At 38.3% G+C, this 18,173-nt stretch overlaps 1 protein-coding gene and 1 pseudogene across 1 annotated transcript in view; both read right to left on the bottom strand.

The window, feature by feature from the left end:
* The window catches only part of MORC1 (MORC family CW-type zinc finger 1), a 163,109-nt gene that overhangs the window by 90,228 nt on the left and 54,708 nt on the right, over positions 1-18,173 (bottom strand). Inside the window, exons 10-14 of the mRNA XM_055316032.1 lie at positions 15,351-15,430; positions 14,410-14,480; positions 11,951-12,015; positions 10,479-10,622; positions 7,905-8,059 (exon numbers count right to left, since the gene is read on the bottom strand). Of these exons, the coding sequence (XP_055172007.1) occupies positions 7,905-8,059; positions 10,479-10,622; positions 11,951-12,015; positions 14,410-14,480; positions 15,351-15,430 (515 nt within the window). The remainder of the gene's footprint in view (positions 1-7,904; positions 8,060-10,478; positions 10,623-11,950; positions 12,016-14,409; positions 14,481-15,350; positions 15,431-18,173) is intronic.
* On the bottom strand, positions 868-1,323 carry LOC129503996 (ERI1 exoribonuclease 3-like; annotated as a pseudogene).

Below are 18,173 nucleotides of genomic sequence, written 5' to 3'. Positions count from 1 at the left end.
CTAAGGGCTCCCTGGCTCCCAGCTCAGAAACATGCCTTGCCTGTGCTGGACACTAGAAGGAAGAGGGTTAGGGGCCCCACGACAACAAGCCTTCAAAACCAAAACTGACAAAACTTAGGTTTCCTCTTTGTCATCCCTCAGGAAGAAAGAACTTTTACTTTCTCTTTTTAGGTTAAATTTTTTTAAAAATAATTTTCACTGCTTTTCTGTGCACACACTCAACTTTTCTAATTCCCTCTATAATGGGGAAATTAAAATTAGACATAACAATCTAATCTAAAGCATAGTCCTAGAATTGTGTCATTATGGGCAATTGCCTAGCCAGCCAGCTCACTCTCCTGAATATCTGGGTTAGCAAAGTTTCTTTCTACCAGGACTTACTGTATTCAGACATACACAAAGCCCACTGACTTACTTATGTTCTCAGAAATCTAAAGATTCAAACTTATTTTTTTTTCTCATTTCCCTGACTAAATTTATTCAGTGACACATTGACAGCGGGGATGGGATGCAAGATGGGGCCTGATCTGACCTGGAGTCCTGGGGGCACCACATACCATGCACTACAGATGGGAGGGGGCACTAGGGGGCTTGGTGGCCCCAGCAGAGCCTGTGTACCAGGGGGGAGGCAGTGAGTGCCTGGTCCTGCTAGCCCAGGCCCACAATGGGAAGGACTAACACTGGGCTGAGGTTGAGGGGTTGGGGTGGGGGACACAATATGTCTGCTCCAAAGGGGCCGAGTGGTCAAGCCCTTCCCCAGGGCACAGGCCCACATAGCAGGCTGGGGGACACTCTGGATATAGAGCTGTGTCACTCTCCCTTTTCCCCTCAGGAGAGGGAAAGGAGGGTCTGGGCTGGGCCAAGCAGCTACCCTGTCCTGCCCCACCCTGTCCTTGGCCAATCAGACTGGCAATATCTGCTTGACAATGAGACTTGGTATGCAAGTATCTTCATGATGTTAGAGATGTTCTTACAGTCATCCGTGCCTACGTGTTACAGGCTAAGGCCCTTGTTTGTGTCTAGAAGTCCATTCTTGGGCCAGCAGACCATGGTGAGGCTGTAAACCTTTTTTAGATTAATCCACTGCTTGAAGTAATCTTCCACTGGCAAGCCCAAATACTGGCACTGGCCCAAGGCCCAGGAACATGATTTTCAAGTCCCAGTCTCCATAGGTGACAAAAGTTGACTTGACGTTTGGATGACCCTCTCCAGCACTTGCTGTAGGCTTGGCAGACCATCCACCGTGGCGTGAATAATCCCAGCGAGCTCTCAGAAGGGGGTAGGCTGTGGATGCACCGCGGGCTGGGCATGATCAATCTCCATGATCTGACCTCATAGCTTCACGATGGGGAACGCGATGATTTCCTATATGTACTCTGACTCTGGCCGACGCAACCTACTTTTTTTCTTAATACAACTTACATTTAATTCTGACAGCAATGTTTTAAATTCAGTCATTAAGCTGCAACCTACTCTCCTTTACTGAGGTACACACAAGTGGACTAACAGAGTTTTGAGGTCTTGCTTCTGGTATGGCAGGGGAAATGAGACTGTAAGAATAAGAGTGTATTTAATTCCAGACAAAAGAAGGCTACTAGGCTTTTTAGTATTTTATTTGCAATATAGGCGATATCCTCCGAGATATTTTAGCATGAAAATTCATTGTAGATGTAAAAAATGTCATTATCATGATAATAATACAAGTGCAGTCAGAAAGAAAAGGAAGCATAAGTACTGTCGATGGTGATAATTTCAATTACCAGGTGAAAGCAGTGTAAATGGATAAAATCTAAGAATGTGATTTTTTTTAAACAGAAATCAATTCAATGAACTTCTGAACCATCCCACTATTTGCTGAGAACTGGCATGAAGTAATGATTTTAAACAGAGTATATATTCATGCCATATAAGTCAGGCAAATGTCTGTATCATTTTTATTGCTTTAATTTCATCTCTAATAAAGCTTTTATTCAACACAAGTTCTTTTTATCAGTATAGAGTTCTATGTTGTTTCTGTCAAAAAGTTCACATAGGTTACCAAATGGAAGATGAAAAAAGTTTTTCTTGATAAGAAGTATTAGAGTGAATACATGATAAAAATATGATAGAATTAGGATAGAAGATTTTGGAACCCCTAAGGGATCTGAGTATTAATCATTAACTGCTAACATCATTAAAAGAGAGAAACTCAGACAACCTGATGGCTGAACACAAGACTACCTATGAAGCATCTTGACAAAAAACAAATGAATAAACACCACGTCTGAATCTGGTCAAGCTGCTAGAGTCTCCTAATTTTCAGAAAAAGCAACAGAATGAAAGAACCTGTTAAACCACACCCAGTAAGGCTTCGAGCAAAATTTAGAGCATGTGACAACTATGAAACGACCAGCCCAGTTTTCCCTACAAATAAATCATAAGGAAAAACAAGAAAGAGAAATAGGAGGATGGGTGAAAAGGACCATGAATTATATTAGGACAGGAGATAATTAGAAATGTAACAATGGACTGGCTATTTTTATGGTATTAAAAAAATACTGATAATTTTCTAGGGTTATGTTTGTAGTGTTGATTATGTTTTTAAACGGAGTTCTTTCTTCTAAAAACACATGATAAATACATTTGATATAATTATAGAATGTCTGGAATTTTCTTCATAATTTAACTGTTGAGTAGGGGAATATAGATGAAACCAGTCTGCCCAGGAGTTGATAACTATTGAAGCTGGATGATGGATTTATGGGTATCATTATAATATTCTTTTTAATTCTGTCTAATTTCACAATTTCCCATATATATTCATTTGCTAGAGCTGCCATAACAACAACAAAAACCACACTGGGTGGCGTAAACAATGGGAACTTATTTTCTCACATCATCTTTTCTCTGCACAAACCCATCCCTGGACTCTCTTCGGTCCAAATTTCCTCTTCTTATACGGACATTGGTTGGACTGGATTAGGGCTCAATCTAACTGCCTCGTGTTAACTTAATCACCTTTTCAAAGGCCCTGTCTCCAAACGGTCACATTCTGAGGTCCTAGGGGTCCAACATATGAATTCTGATGAAACAATTCAGTCTGTAATACCCGAATGAAAAATTTCAAAATAAAACATAACATATAAGGGGCACTTGGGTGGCTCTGTCCATTAATCATCTGACTTTCACATAGACCATGATCTCTGGGTCCTGGGATGGAGCCCCAAGTCAGGCTCCTTGCTCAGCGGGGAGCCTGCTTCTCCCTCACCCTTAGCCCCTTCCCCTGCTCATGCTCTCTCTCTCTCATATAAATAAACAAAATCTTTAAATATATATATAACATATAATATTGAAAATATATTTTTAAGTGAAATAGAATACATAAAATCTGTAACTTCAAAAACTAAAAAGAGATGAATTACTTCTTGACCTACATCTCCAAATAAACTTCTCATAGTCTCACCTTTTAATACTTATATAGACCTCCTCAGTCAACATGTATCTGCAGCTGAAATGTTGCATTCTTCTTGTAGTGCCTTTCTGAGATCTTACAGACTTATGCACATCATAAGAGAAACAATATTTGCTGTGAGAAGCTAACTATATCTAGCTATTAGAGCGTTAGAGATTGAATGTTTGCATCCCCACTAAATTCATATATTGCAATTTAATCCCCATTGTGATGGTATTTGACAGTGGGTTCTTTGAGAGGTAATTAGTTCATGTGAGTGGAGCCCTCACGATGGGATTAGTGCCCTTATGAGAGACCAGAGAGCTAGCTCACTCTTTTTCCACCAGGTGAGGGTATAAGAAATCAGCAGTCTGCAAACTGGAAGACAGCTCTCACTAGAATTCAACCATACTGGGACCATGATCTTGGACTTCCAGCCTCCAGAACTGTGGGAAATATATTTATGCTGTTCATTAACCACCAGTTTGTAGTATTTTGTTATAGCAGCCCAACCTAAGACATAAAGCATTATCTATTTTTTAAACCATTCAGCTAACAAATATTATCTCTCATTTTCAAAATTATACACAAACTGAGAAATTGATGTGAGATGATAGCCTAAGTAGGAAGATTGGTAAATGATTAATTTCTTTATCCAGTATCCCATTTCTACCTCCGTGAAGGGGCAAGAGGTTGATTTAAATTTTATGCAACAGGATTTAAATGAAATCATAGAGAAAACTCTGGAAAAATAGCATATTAGTTAGAAGTCAACAAGAGATTCCTGAAAGGATGGGCCTAGTAGCATTTAATAAGACTAAATGTATGATTCTATCCTAGGGTCCAAAAATACTGGGAAAAAAATGTAAGATGTATGGCTTAACAAGAATATGCATTAAAATTTTCATTAAAGATTTTAATTGGCAATAAAGACACTGGAAGTCAATAATGTGCTTACTGAAAGTTAATATATTAGGCTGCATCAATAGAATTACAACAACCTAAGAGAAAGAGATTTATTCAAGGCTGAGTTTCATCTGAAATTTTTGTTTCTACATGGCCAGCACCCTTTATAAAGTATAATGCTAAAATAGTGACTTTATTTAACACCTTTTCAAATGAAGACTAGCAACAGGGGTTGGAAATATTACAATAAAATAAGCCTGGAGAGAGACAGAAGGGGGCTGTCCTTTGGAAAGGCTTTTGGCCTATCCTTCATGGCCCTAGGAGGGAAAAATTTTATTGACCTGGCTAACTCCTCATCTTTCAGGAAACATCACTTCCTCAAGAAGGCCTCTCTGGCTCCCAAAGCACTGGCTTCTGCAGGACCCATTCTTCTCTGTTGGGTACCAATCCTATTTCTAATTGTCAAATTGTGTTAGCCTTGCTAGACTGCAGATTCCCAGAGACGGTGGACCATGTCTGATTTGTCACTCCTATAACATTCTGTTCCTGCCACAGGTGAATGAGGGAAACACCACGTGAGAAATAGATTTGACTTTGATATGAAAATGTATTTTTCAAAAAAAAAAAAGAAAATGTATTTTTCTAATACAGTTGTGGAGAGATTCAAGAGCTGCCTCAAGAAGTGCCAATTTTTTCTTTCACAGGAAACCCTCACTAAGGCTTAAAATGGTGGTCTGCTTGGCTGGGGCAGGAGTGGATGAGGTAGTGGGGTTGAAAGCATCAGGTGGGTGACTGGCTTATATGATTTTTAGCCTCCTTGCCACCCTGAGGCCCTATTGTTTGAGTTCTGCTCAGAGAAGTTAAGCTTATTATGTCACAAATTTCAGGTAGTACATCAACTATATTATCCATTTTAGAAAACTTCTGTAATAAATTTCTACATATTTCCTTCTGTTCAAACCCAAATTTCATTCGATGTTTCTATCTTTTCCTTCTCCTCCTCTCCCTACTCCAAAAGGCTGATGATCAATATCTCCATTTCACTGTAAGGATGCATAAAGCTTCAGGAAGCATAGTAGCAGACAGTGAGGTAAGGTCAGACTGGAGACAAGAAAAATACTTCTGAGGTTCTTAGTTAGCATCAACTGTGCCAAACATAAATGCAGATTTGATAAATGACACAAAGTCATTACCTCTCCATTTCCCTTTCTGCGGATTTGATTTTTCCCTTTCTGCCTCAATTTTCCATAGAAACGGATCAGATTTATAGCAAATACAAAAGATTGCATCTTTTATTTATAAGGCAAAAATCTACTCAAATACTTGTCATTAAAACTGTGTGCTCTATAATACTAGCTATTAGAGTATTAGGAAAGCATGAGACAGCTTTGGTTATTCCTGTGGGAATTAATACACAAAGACCTTGAAAGTCTATCTCCTCAGCACAGTTCCTCAGACTGCCAATTCTGACCTTGATTACTTGATTCAGTTTGATAAGAAAGTTCTGGGATAAAGTTGTCATTTATATGAACAAATACACATGCTTGCTATCCTTTCTCTACTCCCGGACTTCCTTCTTGAGGAATACCTTTTGTAAAAGTACCTCCAGCCCTAAATCAATTCATAGGTAATTACAGAATTAGGAAAACAACATGGTATTTACTACTAGTAATTAAAATACAAACCTGTGCTCCTGGGTGGTTCAGTCAGTTGAGCATCTGCCTTTGGCTCAGGTCCTGATCCCAGGCTCCTGGGATAGAGTCCCACATTGGGCTCCCTGCTCAGTGGGGAGTCTGCTTCTTCTTCTACCCCTCCCTACTGCTTGAGATCTCTCTCCCTCACTCTCTTGCAAATAAATAAAATCTTTTTAAAACCTTCACAAACCTAACTTCTTTTGCATCTTACTACATCCACTGAGAAGTTTCTGAAAAAAACTAGATTGAGATGGGGAGTTACACAGAGGCAGGAAGGCAGGCAAGTGACACCCAAGAGTTGAGAGTACAGTTGTTAGGAGGGTACCCTCAAGCCAAGAAAAGGGGCTTCAAGAGAGCCCTCCCTGGAACAGGACTCAATATGACTGTCCTGAGGAAGTGTGGGCTCGATGGACATCAATCCCATCATGTTTAAGTTTCAGGGCACTTTCTGAGGGCTTCACTCCTTATTCCAAGGATGAGCAAGAGGAAGAGGTTATAGAAAAAATAGGAGAGTCAAGAAGTCACACAATTTTCAAACGCTTACTGTTTTTTCTTTTGTACTATGTCATGCTAGCATTTCAAGACTGGAGAGTAGATCCTTGATTTATATCTCGCTCTGGATAGCCCTCTGTTTCCTATAGTTTTAAACATAACCTGCCAAATGAGGTACTCGTTCCTACACTTAGTATAACTTCAGACATGTCTCTGAGAAAAAAAATACACGTGGGAAAAGTGTATCTATGCTAAGAAAATATTGCATGGACATACCCTTCAGAGTAGTGCTTCTCAAACTCCAGTGCGCCTCCAGATCACTGCTGATCTTGCTGACACGCAGACTGGAGTCCAGCATGTCTGAGATGCTACATTTCTAACGAGCTCACAGGTGATGCTTATGCTGCCCACTCTGAGTACATTTTAGACCACGGCATGAAAACGCAGCTTGGGCAGGAAATCTGTGCCCACACCTTCATCCCCACTCTTATTTTTCTCCCGAGTACCCATACTCTTTCCTGTTTCACTGCTACATGAAAATTTCAGGGCTGAGCTAAGTGAGTACAGAAGAAAAGAAAATATTCTAAAAATCACAACTTCAAGTAGAGCAGTAAGATTTTAAGTTGTCTCAAGGGTAGAGACATAATTTTTGATATGCATGAATTATACATACTTCATGCAAATCACTGAACAAACACAGTAGCCCGTCTATTTCTTTCCATAAATGAAGTCCTATGTCTGCATAACTTAAAGGAAGTTTATTTCATTAATGCACAGCACACCATCTCATTGTTCAGGTATCTCTGGAGAACGAAGGGCTCTGAATAAGCCGCATTTTCCAGGTAACTAAAGTTTATCTTAAGTTACCGGATATATTTATTACAGTGATTTTTTTTTAATCAAAGTCTCATGAACATATTCTAGACTTGTTAGCTGTACAAAACAAGGCTAAATACCCATCTACAATTATCCAGGGTCAACAATGATTATGCTATGGCACGACATAACAATGCTATGGGAGCCACTAAGGGCTGTTGGAACTAAGTGCTCCTTCCTACACGGCACAGTCTTCGAGCGGCCTCGGAGTCTTACCTGAAGCAAACTTCTGCTTCCTTCCTCCATGATCAGTCCTCTTTCTGCTGACTGCCCTCCTCTTACAATTTTTAATCTCCTGCTTTATTTTTCACATAATATTCTGGGAAAGATTCTGAGACCAGCTCCCTTCTCATTTCCCTTACTTATTATTTTAATAAATAAAAAGAGCTCTCTTTAAGGGCTTTGGGCTACTGGTTGCCCAAATCAGCACAATCATTCCAGCTTAAAGAAATCACACAAGTTGATTCCCGATTAAGTATCTCTTACTATGACTACTGAATACTCACTGATCCCGGTGTCCTTACAGTACTGGACCAAGTACTGCCCCATGACTCTTAGCAGATGATTATACTCCCGGACATTGAGAAATTCCTGCTTATTATGGGATGGTTCCATGATCTCCAAGGGTATATTAACAATTCCAACCACACCTGCACCAAATCTGGGAGAATAAACAAATTCTGTGAAATTAAGCTAAGAAAAAAGGAAAAGTAAATATAAGGAAAAAGGAAAAATAAATATACACATAAATAAATTCTGTGAAATTAATCTAAGGAAAAAGGAAAAGTAAATATAAAAGTAAATATAAATTTTAAAATCAGATTTTTTTTTTTTTACAAATAAATTGATTTACTTGGCTGGACCATGTCATCAAAGTCTAGCAAGTTATATCTGTATTTTGTTACATAAATTTATGGTAAACCTAAGTATGTTTGGTTTAAAAATAAAAAAAAATCTCTTAATGCATACTGTTACTAAATTAATATGACTCCTTTTCTAAACCTAAACCTTATATGGGAGTCAGGGTGGGTGGGAAGAGAAGGCCTGTTAGCATTAATCACCACTAACAATGCTTGCTGAAATAAACTAACATGACTCTTCATGATCTGGCCAAAGAGTCACTTTCTCCATCCTCATTTCATCTGTCAGGTTGGATTTGTCCTCATCATTGCAGAGGTCCATGGGGTGCTTAGTGAGTTCTATTAAAGGAACATAAGGGCTGGAGTATCCCAAAAAGTAATAGGTATCTGCCTGTGAGTCTGATGGATAAATTCAATTTTTTTCACATTTTTAGCAGCTTGCTATATATATATATATATATATATATATATATATATATATATATATATATTATTTCTCTTAATGACAGAAAATTCTGCTTAGTTTCCCTGTTTTGGGAAAGTGCATTTAGTTGTGTGGCCCTCCCAACTCCCCTCAGCAAGGCACACAAACCAAGCCTTCCCAATGTGGGGCTGCTGCCTATCATGTTTTCCACTAGTTTCCCCTTCTCCCCTGCCCTCCCTTCACTATTCATTCTGTAAGTCTACATTTGGGCATCATTTCTTCTGGGAAGCCTGACTCAACTTCCCCCAGTTTGGTTTACTACCTCTCCCAAATGCTCTTTTTTGCACTTGATGCTTGCCTCTAGCATATATTTATTCATCCACTCATTTATCCATCCATCCATCCATCCATCCATCCATCCATCCATCCACCCATGCTCAGCACCTGCCCCTATTCCAGGAACCAGGAATGCAGTATGAACAAGAAAAACAAGGTCCCTGTTTATAAAGTTTTTCTTTGATTAAAGGGTAGCATACAGTAAGGGTGACCAGATCATTACAGTTGGTGATAAGTAGTAGGAGCAAAATAAAGCAGGTATTGTAACATGTGAAGAGTGATACGGTGGAGGGGTTGATGGCAGGGGCTAACTTTAATTTGACAGATGAGGAAGACTTCCTGTGGAGGGGACTTTGGAGTTAGTGCCTAAGTAACACACCAGGACCAGCAATACAGAGATCTGAGGACAGAAGGTTCAAGGTAGAGGGATGGCAAGTATCAAGGCACTCTGGCAGGAGTGAGCTTAAGAAAGCCTGCGGTGTAGGGAGAATGCAGTGAAAGGGCAGCTAGGGAGGGGGCTGTCAGAGAGCCATGCAGAGGCCAGATCACTGGAAGATCATGGCAACCAGTTGTATTAGACATGCAGTGGGGCTCTAAGCAAGGGAGTAGCTAATTTTTTTTTAAAGATCATTCTTGCTGTTTCCACATAATACAAAAAGTATGTATTTATATGCTTGTCCCTTTCACTGGACTATAAGTTCCTTAGCAAAGGGTATCAGGGGTTCACCATCTTGTCTACAGAGCTTAGTGCAGTGCCTGGTGCATGATACTGCAATATAAGTGCTTGCTGAATGAACAAATGAATGAACTGCTAATTCCTCGAGAGTGAGAAATAAGATGAAAAATGTTCCCCTGAGCCATTCTAATAGTTACGATTATTGTGTTTGACCCCAGAGCCATTTTACTGGTCACAATTACCCTGTATGAGACTCTACATAATTCATGAAAGCAGCCCGTGGAATTGTAGACCATCGGAAAAGCACCAGAGTGTATTATTCTGGAATCCAAATAGGCTGGAGAGTGTTAATAATACACACTTATGCAGATAACTGGCAAGAACTCACACATGTAACGGTTGCACAAAATGTCAAAAGGGTTGCTTTATGGGACTATGGATTTTTCTATCCTAAAATTTCTTTATTATGCTTGTATTATTTTTAAATTGGTAAAATACTAAAAATCTAACCCTAGTAGATGGTGCAAGAAATTGTAAAATATCAAGTTGCTCAGGAAATGTATTGAAAAAATTTCCCAAAGTATACTTTTTCGTTAGAACAGGCATGCAGCTCTGCTGATATTATAAATTAGGCAGATTAATGCCTGCGCACTGATGGGAAGGGTGAACGGAGGACATGACACCTGCTCCCATTATGATTAATCACTCATCTAACTCCACAGACAAAATCTTACTGCAACCTCACTCATCTTGCCTATGCCTCTGAAAACAAAAACATACTTACAAGGACTTCAGTTTCAACTGTGGGCCCACTTTCTCATGCATTTTGATCAGGCGGTTATTACTGTAAATGAACATCCCAGCTTGGCTTTGATTCTCTATGTTCACTCCAAAGAACAAGCAGAGTGTCCTTGCTTTTCTTAGTTCTCTGGCATTATATTTAGAAAAGTTAAAAATAAAAGTTTTTATTAAATAAAAATACACAATTTACAAACTGCTAATAATTAAACTGAGAAGGTAAACATCAAAGGGACTATATGTAAAATACTCAGGTATTGTGCAAAATCTAGTGGGTACACTCAGTATCTCTGTATTGTCAAGTATTCTGCATGAACATGATGGCCATTCCAGTCAAACAAACACAAGCAATCCTTGATTAAAAAACAGGTTGGCCAACCTTAATTTCCAAGAACTAGAAAGTGCCAAATGATCTGTGAAATGTTCAGTAGTCTAATATGTACACTGCAGCAGTTTTTTAAAATGTTGATTTGACTATTTTAAAATTTAGGTATTTTTAACACCGGGTGTGATTTCTAACTTTCAGCATGTCCTCAAGCCTCCAAATATCCTATATAGATTGGAATGTGCCAAAAGACATTCTTTAGCTTTCTCTTTTTCTCCAAAGTCAAAGGTAAATCAGAGTTAATACAGCAAGTTTACAACGGCAACAGACATGAGCTCCTGTTCTTCTGACTCTGTCCTGCTATATCATGTTTTATGTGACTTCTCTATTAAAAGTGTAAAAACAGAAATTGAGACATAACAGAATATGATAGAAACAATCGTAGTAACAGGAGGCTGCCTGGAGCCATGAAAAATGCCTGGATGGAAGAACTGGAAAGACAGATCCAGCTTCAAATAGAATATAACCAGGTAACTACGGATGAGTCACTTCAACTTTCTGTCTCATCTGAAAAATGGGAATAATACATACTTAGCCATTTGGGATGCCATGAGAACCAGAAGAGAGAATAACTATAAACCTGGAACAGAGTTGGTGCCTCAACAATGTTATTTTCCTTTCCCTACCAAGAATGGTACCAAATATAATTCTTCCCCTCCACCCAACTTGTAGCTCTCCTCATTCCACTATATAGTGATACATTTATTTGAAACATTTTCAGTTTTAAATTTTAAGCAGTATTGGAAGAGAAAAGAAACCAGGACCAACCCGCCAGAGGCTTGTGTCTGCCAAAGGACACAGAGAAAGTGGTCAGCCGATCCTCTGGGCAGAGAGCACTTCCTCAACTGGACACTGAGCTAATTTTGCACTTGGTGCATGCAAATACATATTTTATAAATACTCTCATTGATTATGTGGTTTGGGGATTTTGACCACATTATGCTTAATATAATAAGATGTCATAAGCTGAGAAAGAGAAGTTACCATGTTAACCAAATCTGCCTCCTCAGAAATCAGAATTTGTTTAATAGAAGTGCAGAGGACTCTGGTGAAAAGAAAATTTTATTTCTCACCTCCGTTTCTCTTTAAGAGTCTTATACTTTGCTTCTACGTCTTCCAAAGCTTTCTGTAATGCATCCTAGGGAAGCACATTTGGTTAGGAGAGAACATAATTCTATTAAATTAATGAAAGCTAGCTGATATTTATTATCCTATTATCCAAATGTTTCACAAGGGTAATAGTGATAGGTCACATTGCCTAATGCAATTGTACCACGGCAGCCACTCAATAAATACCTGAAAAATGATTCATTTCCAGCAGCTAAGAGGACACACCAAATCCTAGCCCGTGGTTCTCTTTATACACATATGCCAAAGTTCTCTCTCTGCCTTTTAGCAAAAGAGCCATTGCTCCCTGTAATGTCACACTGGCTTTCATACAAATTACATAAAAACTTAGCAAAGTCATACAATGTACTAGTATATCAAATGACTCTGACTTGTCTGTGAGAACAACAAAAACAACAAAATGCCAAATCCCATGATCAATAACTACAGCTTCTTCAGGAAAAACAAAGTTGTAATTAAAAATTTTTGTCAGGATCCCTGGGTGGCGCAGCGGTTTGGTGCCTGCCTTTGGCCCAGGGCGCGATCCTGGAGACCCGGGATCGAATCCCACGTCGGGCTCCCGGTGCATGGAGCCTGCTTCTCCCTCTGCCTATGTCTCTGCCTCTCTCTCTCTCTCTCTCTCTCTCTCTCTCTCTCTCTCTGTGACTATCATAAATAAATAAAAATTTAAAAAAAATAAAAATAAATAAATAAAAATTTTTGTCCGTCTCGTAAGAAATATCTCTTTTATACCAAGTTCCAGATATGCTGAATACTCCCCAAGCTGTCCCTTTTATAGGATATGCCATCCTGAGGCTTTCTCCCTTTCAGAGTACCTCAATACCAATGCCTACCTATCTCTCTTATCTTCTCTTTTAATTTGATATATTGGCTCATTCACTGCCGTATGTCTAGTACACTCCCTCTAACCAGCCAGAAAATAAACAATGTATTATTATTATTTCACAAATGACAACAGATTTTTAATGTGTTCCAGCCACCTGATGTGAAAGACAGGGCGGCTCATTTGGTGAGTATGCCACTACCGAACATTATTTTCATGGACTTTAAAGTAAAAGCAAATGGTAAATGATTGGTAAGTATTTCACTTCAAATTCAACCACTCAACTGCCTAGAGGAATGTAAGAGGTTGAAAGCCAAGGTCATTCTGCTTTGCTCTCTTTGCTGAACAACAAAGCAAGGTGGTCAAAGACTTCCCCACCCTTCCTGTCAATGCGCTCAGAACACAGAGCAAAGAGGCAGTGAGAGGTAAGGCTAAGGCAAGAAGAAAGAGAGGTCCTGACCCATTAGAAGGAGTCTGTTTCTCTTGTCTCTCAAATACATAAAGCCAAGGAAATTGATTTCTTAGAGACAAAATAAAAAAGCTTAATCCTTTCTTTAAAAATCAGTAACAGTAAGATAGGTCTACGTTTACCTTAAAATAATAATTGAAAAGGAAGAAGTAAGAGAATTTTGGGAAAGCCATACATAACTTTGGGGCATTACCATGTGCTACTCTTTGATTTCATTCCCTATTCATGATCTTTAGATATGAGAGAGCTCTTTATCAGACACAGCCCTGGTCCTTGAAAGTTCAAGGTCAAATCACAGGAAGGATTCATAGACTGAGTTTGCAGAAAAAGGATGAAGGAAAGGTGAAATGAAGCATTTTTTTCTCCATATACTTTTTTATTCCTCTATGTGCAAGGAAAAAAAGGTTAGCTTCATAATTCACCGTGGTAGAAAGCTTTGTACCACATTTTTGGTAAAAGGTGGCAAACTTACAATACATGTCCCACAGCAGTATTCTTTTTCTTAGTTGCCCTGCATTATAATTAATAATAATAGTTCTTTATAACCTATCTTACTCATGGGCGTATTGCAAGGATTACAGAAAATGTTTATGAACTGAGTTGAGCAACTCGTAAGAAAAGAGCTTTGTAAGCTGGAAGTACTGTTATTAATATTCATAATTATAGCACATAATTCCTAGCACCAGAAAAAAGGATGGCTTATTAGTCTTCTCCTTGCTTTCCCCATTTATTCAGGTCTGTAGGGAGCAATAATTTGAAAAGATATTTTCAAGGAAACTTGATAGGCTAGTTTTCTCTGCTAGTTTTTCATTATTTTCTCCTTTTCTCATATTACTTTTCTTTTCATTTTAAAGAAATGAGCTGCAGTACTCTTCCCCACTGTTCCAAATTCACCCCACGTTTCTTATCTTTGCTCTCAGACTCAGCCTCTGATCACCGCTGACTTTCCTCTCCTTTCTCTGCACGACTCCGTTCTGTTTACCTGGGCTAAAATCAACTTAAGCTTCTGAGCTTGTCTGTGTTTATAAGTTTAGGAAGTAAATGATAAGAGACAACCGTTTGCAGGAAAAAGCAAATGACATTTCGCCATTTAAGAAGACTATGTGTCATACCTTGGCAGAAGACAAAGAAGTCCTGTCAGGCTGGTTTACTGTGATTTGTGCTTCTTTCAATACGAGATTAGCTGGAAGCAGAAGCAAGGTAATTACAACACCAGGAAATTCTTTCAAGCAATTTTAAGTGAGCAGCATATACATACACACACTCCAGCTGTAACCAGTGAGAATGGTTCACAGACAATAATCTCTATTCCTTCCATAGCTCTCCCACATGCCAGGTGTAGGTAGTCACACTGGGCTTCCTCTTAGGCATTACAGTTGACAGGGCATAACTTTATACATACAAACTGAAGAGCTATGACTGAATGTCTGACTGAAAACTCTCTAAAATCCATGAAATATAGATTAAAGTTACTCCTTGCTCTTGGACCACTGGGAAAGGATGGCTTTGTCTTCACGTGGGGGGAGTAAACATGTGGAACATTCCTTCTTAAAGCGCATGTAGGGGTCTGGGTGGTTCAGCTGGTTAACTGTCTGACTTTGGCTCAGGTCATGACCTCAGGGTCCTGGGATTGAGTCTCGCATTAGGTTCCTTGCTTAGTGGGGAGTCTGCTTCTCCCTGTCACTTTCCTCTGTGCTCTCTAATAAATAAATAAATCCTTTTTAAAAAAATAAAGTGCATGCAATGCTACTCTCTAAAATGATCTAAATCAGCATTATGCCAATCAGAATCTCTAATATATATCAGTCTAGTTAAAGTGTGTACTTGGAATGATAGGAAGTAAATAATAAGATATAACAATAATAATGATGAATAACGCCATGATAAAACAAAGCTAGAAATAGAAAAGTGTGTTATAAAGTTCCTTAGAGGCAGGAATTTGATTAATTGTGGTCATTCCTACAATGCTAGAACAGTATATATATCTTAGAATAAGCACACAATTAATGTTGGCTGAATGAACAATAATGACTAGCCATACGTAATTACATACCAATCTTTACTGCTTCTTCTGCCTTTTTAACTTCATTTTTAAATACTTCTTTAAAAGAAGATGTGACATATAGATACTTTCTGAAAACAACAACAAAAAAACCATAATCAAGTCAGATTATCATAATACTTAATATCAAGGGAATATTCTTTAGGAAGAATATATACTCCAAATACACATAATTATTAATAAAGATTCATAGAATAAGTTGTATCCAACTGATAAATCAGCAAATTTTATACCTAGGAAGAAATTCCTTGTCTTTTAATAGTTGACAATTTTGCTTTTGTAAGGGAACTTCAGGAGAGAAATAACAAAATTTCTGCCCATACAAATGCTCAGGCAGAGGGAGAGTCTAAATCTATATGCTCTTGGCATGCCTGGGTGGCTCAGTTGTTTAAAGCATCCTACTCTTGATTTCAGCTCAGGTCATGATCTCAGGGGCCTGGGATTGAGCCCCAGCATCAGGCTCTGTGCTCAGCGAGGAGTCAGCTTGAGGGTCTCTCTTTCCCTCTCCCATCGTCCCTCCCTCTGTTGTGCTTTCTAAAATAAATAAACAAATTTTAAAAATAAAAAATAATTTAAAAATAAATAAATAAATCTATATGCCCTTGAGTCCAAGCCAGGGATAAGCAAATTATGGCTCATAGGCCAAAATGAGCCAGCAGCTTGTTTTTGGTATAGCCTGAGACCTACGAATGAGTTTTCAGGATTATTATTCTTTTTAAGGATTATTATATATTATATATATATATACGTATATATATACGTATATATATATACGTATATATATATATGTATATATATATATAAAGGAAAAAATAAGCATATGCAAAAAGAGATGGATGTGACCAGATATTTACTATCAGCCCTTTATCATGAAAAGGTTTGCCAGTCCCTGGAATCTATACTTATAAGCAATGGCTTTTGAATTGTAGCTTGATCTAGAATTGTATTTATATGGTCTGATTTTTAAATAATGCATGCAGTAATACAAATTTATCACTGTACAACAGGTCACATATAACTTAAATACCTATTAGCTCAAGTCTGTTTATAGTTTTAAGACTCTTGCATTATCTCAACAGACATGAAAAAAAAAAAAAGGTGGACTGCCTGGATCCCAATCCTGTCTGAATTAAAGGCCTTTGTGTCCTTTAGGAGTAGTGTAAGACTAGGCACATTCTTTTTTTTTTTTTTTTAAGATTTTATTTATTTATTCACCACAGACACACACACACACACAGAGAAAGAGAGAGAGAGGCTGAGACACAGGTAGAGGAAGAAGCAGGCTCCATGCAGGGAGCCCGATGTGGGACTGGATCCCCGGTCTCCAGGATCACGCCCTGGGCCAAAGGCGGTGCTAAACCACTGAGCCATTATTTCATTTCTTGTGACTCTACTTCCTTGTCTGCAAATGGGGAGAGTAACAGTGGTATCTATCTCACATGGTTGCTACGAGAATTAAAGTTGTCAATACACCTATTATCTAATACTATCTATTTATATCATATTAAGTACTTGCTCCCTCAATGTGTGCTTTAGAGGGGAAATATGTTAAGAATGAAGAAATGAGTAGCAAGGGGTGCCTGGGTGGCTTAGTCGGTTAAGCGTCTGCCTTTGGCTCAAGTCATGATCTCAGGGTCCTGGGATCAAGCCCCACATCAGGCTCCCTGCTTAGTGGGGAGCCTGCTTCTCCCCCCTGCCCCTCTTCCCACTCATGCTCTCTTTCTCTCAAATAAATGAAATCTTAAAAAAAAAAGGAAAAGAAATAAGTAGCAAGATAAATTCCTTTTCTCTTAAGACTCTGAAAAATTTGTTGAAGTTTTTCCAGTTACTTACATGAATAGGCTTAATGTTCAAAAAAATAGCTAAATGTCATCCTATATTCATCTACTTCGATGGTTTAATGAATAGATCAAGTTATAATAACTAACTTTGTCTCCTTATGACTAACTTTAATGTTCATTTTCCAGTGGGATTATATAGTTAACCACAAGAAAGGAACACCCATAAAATCTAAGGTAAGGTAATCCTCAGTTTTTTCCCTTGATTCTCTTTTACAATGAACATTAGTTACTTAAGTCATAACCAAGGTATATTCCAAATCAGTCTCTATAACATTTAGAAAACAGCAGAACCTAACCTTTAAAGTAAAAAAAAATATTGGTCTCTATCTACTGGAATTACCATTTTTCTTTAAATCACATATTAATTACCTAATCTGGTTTGAATCATTCATTTTAAAGCATTTTTTAAAATAAAGCAGAACTGAGGAGAAACTTTGAACAATGAAGTGATCCTTTAAAAATGCTATGAATCAAACTATTCAAGCATTTAATATACTCTGTGTTTACAATCCCAGAAAGTAAAAGTGGCACAAGAGGTGCCAACTGCACGTTAATGTTTAATTTTAAAAAACAAAGACCAAAACAACATATACTCTCTTCAGTGTCACTGAGACAATCAGGTTCCAGGTGATCTGGAACATCTCAGATGATCTGCATAGTTTCACAATTTAAATTTTACAGTTGTTGGGATGCCTGGGTGGCTCAGTGGTTGAGCATCTGCCTTTGGCTCAGGGCGTGATCCCGGGGTCCTGGGACTGAGTCCTACATCAGGCTCCCCTCAAGGAGCCTGCTTCTCTCTCTATGTCTCTCATGAATAAATAAGTAAAATCTATTTTAAAAGTTTATAATTGTTTAAACAATTATAAAAAGTTAAAAAAGAAATATATGTACTTGTGGAAATTCAGTATAATGAATCCATCCATTCTCATAAGGAAAGAATTTTCAGTCAATCCTCATCCATAATTAGGAATCT

This window comes from Nyctereutes procyonoides, unplaced genomic scaffold, assembly GCF_905146905.1.
Source record: "Nyctereutes procyonoides isolate TBG_1078 unplaced genomic scaffold, NYPRO_anot_genome, whole genome shotgun sequence".
Taxonomy (NCBI): Eukaryota; Metazoa; Chordata; class Mammalia; order Carnivora; family Canidae; genus Nyctereutes; species Nyctereutes procyonoides.
The sequence above is the reverse complement of the archived record's forward strand: the minus strand, read 5'-3'. Positions and strand labels throughout refer to the sequence as shown.